This window comes from Pelobates fuscus, chromosome 4 (genome assembly GCF_036172605.1).
Source record: "Pelobates fuscus isolate aPelFus1 chromosome 4, aPelFus1.pri, whole genome shotgun sequence".
Lineage (NCBI taxonomy): Eukaryota > Metazoa > Chordata > Amphibia > Anura > Pelobatidae > Pelobates > Pelobates fuscus.
In genome coordinates this window covers 148,894,435-148,902,903 of record NC_086320.1, presented here as the reverse complement: position 1 = coordinate 148,902,903, position 8,469 = coordinate 148,894,435, and the positions used below count along the sequence as shown (strand labels likewise).

Here is an 8,469-nt window from a genome sequence, read left to right as displayed (position 1 = left end):
TCTTGATGAAGGATCCTACTAGTGATATAAAAACTGTATATGATATCCTCATAAAGGAAGGTAAAGAATTAAGTATTCTAAATGAAAAGGAGTACACATTTTTAAATGTGACACAACCTATAATACCGTTTTTTTACCATCTTCCCAAGATCCATAAAGACAAGAACAAAGGCACAGGGAGACCTATTGTATCTGGGATTGGGTCTATTTCCAGTAGACTATCCCAGTACGTAGATTATATGTATTAACCTATAGGGTCGAGAGTCCCTATGTTTAGTGGTAGCAGCTATTATTGTTAATTTCATCACTAACTGGAAGCGCCTTAATAACACACATTCTGTATTTCTAGTATCACACTTAGGATAACATCTACCCAGACCTTAGAATGGCCGGACTTAACGTACCATAGAATAGTTAAAATACTAGCCGAGGTCAGGAACACAGAACGAGACACAGCGGTAAGGAAAAGCCAATAGTCAAGGGTACCAGAAGTCAGGGAAGTCAAATCTAAGCCAAAGTCAAAAACCAGAAAAACACGATCAGGAACACACTCATGGATAACCATCTAAGGGAAACCACAACAGGGCAATGAGCTTAAGGAATAAGTGAGTTTAAATAACCCTCTTGCATATCCGATTGGCCGTACCTGTCAGGGCTCCGCGGGCGGCTGTGAGGGGAGGCTGCAATCCTCTCGCAGCACTCAATCTCGGTCCGTCGCCGCCCGCGGTCCCCTCTCCCCTTACCTGTCAGCGAGCAGTGTCCTCTCTTCTTGACACGCCGCTCGCGTCCTCCTCTCCTCCTCCCAACGGCAGCATGTATAACGTTGCACGCTGGGAGCCGGCACAAATATCTGAACGCCAGGGTCACTCACGTGACCCGGCGTTAAAGCTACCGCACAATAATCACAGTGGGAGGTATAGAGAACGTGCGTGTGCATTTTTTTTAAAAATAATAATAAATAAGCTATATGTTACATCAAATTAAAGCCCTTTCTGTCCTTTAAAAAACAGTGTACAATATGTGTCGGTGCAATAAACGATAGAGATGCAAATTGCAGTTGAACGCATACATCAAGAAAATGCAAAATTTGCTTGTGTCATTAAGCGTAAGACAAGCTTTTAAAGCTGTGTCCTTAAGGGGTTAAGTGGTGTGATTACACTATTCTGTAGTAGTTTTTCTTTTGCGCCTAAGACATAGGTTATACATAGTATACCACTTTTTGTATTTGGTGCAGAGGGATGGAAATACTTACATTTGCCCAAAAATATACCTCTAATGGCTTATGGAGAAACAGCCAAAAGAACGATTTAGGCATCATGACACTCAGCATCGCAGTGAGAAGCATTGGAGTCAGTGCTCCTCTATGAGAATAGATCTGCGAGAAGCATCTTATTATCCAAGTTATTATTATGATTTAAGATTTAAATTAAGATTTGAAGGTGGGCAGAATGAGATGAAGTGAGCCAAATGTCTGTCACCTGGATCCCAGGTACCTTTAATTGCTTTCTGCACATTATTTAGAAAAAAAGAAAACTTTGGACCCATAACGTAAAGTAAGGAATAACACATCAATGGTATTTCTAATGTTGCTTTAATTAATCAAGTAAAACAGTGATGTACAGGCAGCTGGGAATTGAATGGACTCCCGCCCCAGCCCCCCCTGGCAGGTCAGTGATGACTCAGTGAAGGACAGGATAAGAATGGGCGGAACGCGGGTCACGTGACAGCGTTGGCGCACAGTATAAGAAGGGGCGGAGCGCGGGAAAGCTGTATCATAACACAGTGAGAAGGACACACGGAGGTTGATGCTCGCGCGCAGGTACGTGATCGGGTTCGCGCCGTAGCGGGTAGCGGCAGTTTATGGGGGTCTCGTGCCAGCCTTGTAGCAATGTGTTGATGTATCTGGTTCCTGTAGTAATGGAGGCTGCTGGCGATGTGTAAGGCTGAGGGTTTTCGGGGTGTGATAACCCGGGGGAGCTGGATGCCGGGCGGCTTCCTGGGTGGTTTATCGTCTCCCAGCTCGGTGTAATCCGGCCGCTGTTCAGGTTTTGGCGCTGTGTTCCGCCGTCGCCCATTGGTGCTGTGTCGGGGGCTGCTCGGGGTTCGTGTGGCCCATGTGAGCCGGTCCCTCACCGTGTGATGGCGGAGAGCGGGCTCCGAGCCCGGACACTATCTCACCTTGTGAGCATGGCCGGCTATCGGCGCTACTTACACTGAGGATTTTCTGTACCGGAGTCTGCCGCCTGCTATTCAACTACAACTTCCATGATGCTTTGCGGTATCTGGTGGAAACTATACCATGTCTATGGGCAGCCTCTGATAGCCGCACTGTGGCTTTCTGTGAATGGCAGCTTTACTCGATGTGGATGTGGCTGGCAGGGTCTGTGAGAGGCAGCTGTTTCCAGTCTCCATGCAGTGCTATGGGAGCTGTTTGTGTTGTAACTGGAACAGACCACCTAACATGTGACTTCTAGTGTTTGCTTAAAGACACACTAAGAAATAAAAATACATGCACACCTACTGGCTGTCAATCGGCCTCCATAGCCACTTGCCTAATATCCTGGCGTAACACAGAGCAAGATGATGCCAAGGCAACAAATTGGCTTGGTGTGGTCTGGAGTAATGGCACTAGGTTCTCAGTGTTGCTTTATTTGAGGCAGTATTCCTTAGAACTAATGTTACAAGGGTAGAACAGGATAGTGAGAAGACTGTCTTGGCACTGGAGAAAGCGCTCAACATTTAACAGTACTGTGGGTTAGTAACGGGATTAAAACACAAATGGAGTTAAATACTTAATGTGTTTATGTGAATGGACTGGCTTCAGAATCTAACATTTGTAAGTCTTTCCCTTCCAACTCTCTCAAACATGCCCACTGTAAAATTCTAAAGCTAAAACTTGTATAAAATGTCTTTATGTGGAATCACTCAGTATGCTTAGAAGCACTCTTTACGAAAGCATTAGGTACACTAAATGAGTAGTGGGGTGACTGGCATCTTAATTCTAGGCTGGGTTTACTTGCTACACAGAACTAAACTGTGTATACCTTTTGGTATATGAACAGACCAGATATTTTGTCTAGCTTGCAAGTTGCTGTATGCCTTGTCGTTACATACTGATCTTATTCAATTTATGGTTTTATTTCTTACAACCGGTGTTGTGGCTGGATTTTTGTTGGCTACATGACATGACTTCCTTTTTGGTCAATAAAAATAACTTTATGCCTATGCAAATCCCATCTGACTGCATTCTTGTTGCTAATCTGAAATGAGCCAGCATGGTTTCTATCAATTACTTGTTAAGCAAGTCTGAGACAAATGACTCTCTTTAAATGGTAGTGTGGCAAATGTAAAGCCTAGATAAGTGTCCAAAATTAAGTTGTTTTTGATGCTTTGTAACATAACTTTATTTCACGTGCCACTGTTTAGTTGTGTAATCTGAAAATCGGGAACTGCTCTAATCAACAGGTGAATAATGTTTTTTAATTTTTGTAGACCTGTAATGAATACAAATATGAAGCAGAGAGCTGACTCAGAGAAGCCTTCAATGTCAAAGGTAACTAAATATATACAATATTTTACTCTAAATGGAAAAGCTAGAATCAAATCTCATATTAAAACTTAATTATGACTTTATAAAATAGCTTTCAATATCTGCCATAAAATTAAGCACTAGAAGTTACTTGTGTTGGTCATTGAAAATGCAGTGACATAGTTTGGAATGCTATTTTGTTACGTTATGTATTAATCTCTTGGCTCTAAAGGGTTAAAAATACTTGCTACAAAGGCAAAAAGTTAGAAGTATTCATGTCTTAACTGCAGCTTGCACAAGTAAGATTTTCCCATAAGATAGGTAAACTACATGCTCGGTTTTGTCATTTGAGCCACTGGTGTCAAGTGTTGCAATTTGGTGAGAATGTCAACTAATCCATAACTTTGAAAGGTTTTAAATAATAGCTGAAATGTTTAGCAATGTTGGTTCCCACAGTCTTTGCCATTTGTTTTGTAGAGTGACAGTCAGATAATAATCAGCAACCTGACCGTGGGAAAGTTGTGCTTGTGTCATGTAGAGTACAATGTGAATCAGCAACTTTCTCACGGTAATGTAGTGATACACTTCTAACCTATTTAACTAGCTACCTTTTTTGTTTGCAATGGCATGAAGGTAATGTAGCTAGCTATTTAAAGTCAAACCTGCTTATTGACTGTAATCAATTTGTTTATACAAAGTGGGCTGATGGTCTTGTGAAACAATGAATTGTCTGTCCTTAAGTTAACACTGAATGGTCCGTAAACCTATAATTTCCCATTGTCACAATGTTCTAGGAAACTTAAATATCTTTAAAACCTTATTTTCAGAACTACTTGGTGAATAAGACAAATGCCTGTGTTGCTCCAAGGAGGACGTTAAAAGTTATCCAACCCTCTGCAGCTGGCCATCTTGTTGGAAGAGATAAAGAGGTATGGAAAACAACCCCTTTTTGCACAATAGCCATTTTCTACTTGATCTTATCTGTCTTCAGAATGAATTTTTTTTTTTTGCCTTAAAGTCTATCATGATTGGTCCCATCATGTTTGTAAATGATAACTTGTGTTACAAATGCACAATTGTAGCACTAATGCAATAAACTTGCACCGTAAGTTTTAATAGTTATATTATAACTTACAGCCCACCAAGAATTCTACAAAAAGAAAACTCTGGAACGATCAGCAATCGTCAAAGAAAGCTAAAGTGGAAATTGCTATTGACCCAGAACAAGGAGAAAATCAAGGCTGTTCAAATGAAGCATTTGAACTTATGGTGAAAGGTACATTTAACTGCTTTTAATTTGAACTTTAGCAAACTCTGGTTACCTTGGTATTGCAAAAGCAGTTTAAAGTTTTTAAGTCAAGTTCTAACTTCTTTCCACAGAGAATCCTACTTACCTCTACTGGAAGGAAATAGCAGAGGAAAGAAGAAAGGCACTTTATGAAGTATTACAAGAGAATGAAAAGGTAGGCTTACATTGTAACTTAACTTATACTGCCCTACTGGGCACTTATGTTCACTCAACCCCTCTTCTTACTCAAACCCTCTAAATAAAGAACCGTAGAACTTACATCTAGCACCAGGGTAAGAACAATAGTTTCTATGTTGAATCACTGCCTTCTCCACTGTCCTATTGAATGCTCTGAGCCATGCCAGGTACTAGTGGAGAGATCTAGACCTCCTGTTACAAGCACACAGACAAAATTCAAATTGGGCATTCTTGTACAAAGTCCCAGACTGCCTAACATGTACCATGGGTGCAGCAAGTTCCAGGGCACTATTGCCATTATTTCTGAATGTGAGTCAGCTAAAGATGAAACGCTGTACATGGATTCCTACCACAATGACCACTTATAAAGCGGTATTCAAGGAGGTTAAAGTACCAATTGAGTAAAACTAATTTCTAATTTCCAAGCAAATGCTGGTACATGCTATATAAAAGTTTACCTCCTACAGGTTACCTAAGCTTGCTACTTTGTATCTACTGGTCACACAATTGCTAATCTGCAATTTTTTTAAACATTTTTATAGCTACACAAAGAAATAGAATTCAAAGATAATGAAATTGAGCGCTTGAAGCAGGAAAATGATGAGTTAATGGAGCTTGCAGGACATGTGCAATACATGACTAACATGATTGAGGTAAGTGACAGACTGGAGCTGAGGCTTTGTTTACCTGCTAATGTAAATTATATTGTGTACTGATCAAGTCTGCAGCACATTGCAAGTCAATTTACTATACTTCCACTCAATGCATCAATTTTGACTCTGACTGGTGCACAATCAAATTCCTTTTCAAGGAATAATCTAGCTTGCATTCTTTTTTAAATAAAAAATTTATTTTCCTTGCAGTAGACTTCTTCTTTAAAGTCTCACAATTCCAGAAACCTTTTGATCTTAACCTGCTTTCCACTAACATTAGTATTAGCTAGTGCCAAAGATTCCCCATGCCTCTAATAGACAAAGCACTTGGCTTGGTGACTTAAAGGACAATAGTCACCTCACTTGAATATAATTATCCTTTCAAGTTGTGAACTGAAACAAATTTGGTATATGTAAAAACAACCCTCCCTTCATGACATATCTAGCTATATACATGCACCTTGTGTTAGTTTGTCTGAGGTCACTACACATGAAGAGCAATTAGACAAACTGTCAGATTCAGACTGTCCAACACTCTGGGCAAAAGTTAGTGTATATGTGTGCAGGGCTGCCATCCGGGCATGACAACCATAACGTTTGTTGGGGGCCCGGACTGCTCTGGGAGTCCCCGGGCCCCACATTCTATTTGTGCACATATAGATGGCGATTATCACTATATGTTCACCTGCAGGCCCCGGCTACCTGTAGTATGCAGACGAGGACCAGCCAGCACATCTTAACTCTCCAGCTGCTCCTGCCTGTAAGTCTCGCGAGCTCCACAGCCGGCAGAGTGTTGTCACGGGTTACCATGGCAACACTCCGCGCGGCAAACAGGCATAGCTCGCAAGACTTACAGGCAGGAGCTGCTGGAGAGTTAAGATGTGCTGGCTGGTCTCGTCTGCATACTACGGCGGCTGGCACCCTCCACTATACCACCTGACCACCAGGGATGCAATCTCCCCCCTCCCTGGCCAGGTAAGAAGCAGGGAGGGGGGAATAAAATGTCAATACTACCAAAAAGGCTCCCCTCCCGCCCTCCGCCCACACATTTACATACAGCCCCCACATTTACATACAGCCCCATACAGTATATACTACAGGTACATGTGAGCTTGATCTTAAATGGTGTTAAGGTAACTGTTTCCCTTTAACAAGCAAACCTCTTCAAGTCAAACTAAGGAATTCTAGACATGCTGAGTTTATGCTCTACATTCCATATTGAAATCTGCATGCCTAAATAGCCAGGATGTGATTAAAGTTGGATCTCTTCTAGATACTATTTCATAGCCTTTGACATTTAGATAAGAATTTAACAAATCCGGAGTCTGACTAAGACTAATGTATTTTATTTTTCTCCTCCAGAGGCTAACTGGAAGTGCCCCACAAAGCCTTGAAGATCTAAAAAATTTAGACTTGGAAGAAGCAAGGTGTGATGAAGCAGAGTGTGAGGAGGAACAGGACTTAAGTTCTGATAGTCTGAATGAAGCATCTGTTTAACCTATGGTGGACTGTCATTTGACTTTTATTTTAAAGTGGCCAAACTAATCTTGACTTATCTGGGATAAATACAACTCCCCCCACACTTAAAGAAAGCAATCTCATACTCTTCCAAAGGCAGAACGCTTTGATTTTAAAATTTATGGAACATCCAATGACATCTTGATTGGGCTAGACTAGCCTATATCTGAAAATGTTTGTATTCCAACTGGTCACTTGTCTCTACAGCAAATACTATGTATTTTTCTACTTTATATTCTGTAAATAGTTTTTAATCTGTTGGCCTTGATCCGAGGTGGTTGTATATATTTGAATAAACTTCAATTTGAATGTACTTATTATAGTAAAGCTTTGACTGCACTTCAGTATGCTGCTCTCACTTAAAGAGCACCACATTTCATCTAGAAACTTAACTTAAATGGTTACTCAGCTGTCCAATCTTGAAAATTGCCATCACTAGTAGAGCTACCGTATTTATTCGAGTATAACGCGCACCCCTAATTTTCTTTTAAAAATCGGTATAAATTTTATACCGATTTTTAATCTAAAATTAGGGTGCTTGTTATACTCGAATAAATACCGACCGCCGGGCTCATTACAAGCCCGGCGGTCCCGGGGGGGTGGGCAGCAAGCGTTTACTCACCTCCGTGCAGCTCCTCCAGCTTCCCAGTGTAAATCTCGCGAGACCCGCGGCCAGCTCTGACGTGCAGCAATACGCCAGCTGCTCCTAGATGATACAGCCAAATCCATTATGTGGTCCAGAAGGACCTTTTATGAACAGCTGAACAAAATGGATACACTCTTAGCTAGAGTCCTAAAACCTAGACAAAGAGGGGGACATATCACATCCATTAGACATAACGACGGCTCAACTATAACCAATCCCCGAGACAGAGGTTTTCACGGATTACTACAAATCCCTGTATAATCATTCACTGGGATCTGAGACGTGGACGTCAGGGGACGAAGCATTGGCAAAGCAACCTGGCAGGCTTAGGGTTGCCCAAACTAGGCAGGGGTGGAAGCACTAGCGGCAGAAATCACGGCAGAAGAGGTGACACAAGCCAAAGCTGCCCTGAAAGGGAACAAAGCCCCTGGTCCGGATGGGTTAGACGGGAGTTATTATAAGGAATTTCGAGACAAACTCGCTCCCCACTTGGCAGCTCTGTTTAACAAATTTAGATCGGGGGGCACCCCAGACTCGGATATGTCGCTAGCAACCATTGTCTTATTGCCAAAACCAGACAAGGACCCAAGTATCCCGAGTAGTTATAGACCTATCTCCCTGATTAATCATGATATGA

General features: G+C 41.7%; 1 protein-coding gene across 1 annotated transcript; it reads left to right on the top strand.

Annotated features, from left to right (window-relative positions):
* The first annotated feature begins 1,731 nt into the window (after window positions 1-1,731).
* GMNN (geminin DNA replication inhibitor) lies at window positions 1,732-7,499 on the top strand. Its single transcript, XM_063450493.1, has 7 exons — window positions 1,732-1,819; window positions 3,493-3,553; window positions 4,357-4,458; window positions 4,667-4,805; window positions 4,910-4,992; window positions 5,558-5,668; window positions 7,031-7,499. Exons 1-7 carry the CDS (start codon window positions 1,806-1,808, stop codon window positions 7,163-7,165), a joined length of 645 nt encoding a protein of 214 aa, XP_063306563.1. The 5' UTR covers window positions 1,732-1,805; the 3' UTR covers window positions 7,166-7,499.
* Window positions 7,500-8,469: the final 970 nt, after the last annotated feature.

Coding starts and splice junctions, on each gene's coding strand:
- GMNN (XM_063450493.1), top strand. Junction 4,459..4,666: donor TTGTTGGAAGAGATAAAGAG/GTATGGAAAACA, acceptor TATAACTTACAG/CCCACCAAGAATTCTACAAA. Junction 4,993..5,557: donor TATTACAAGAGAATGAAAAG/GTAGGCTTACAT, acceptor ACATTTTTATAG/CTACACAAAGAAATAGAATT.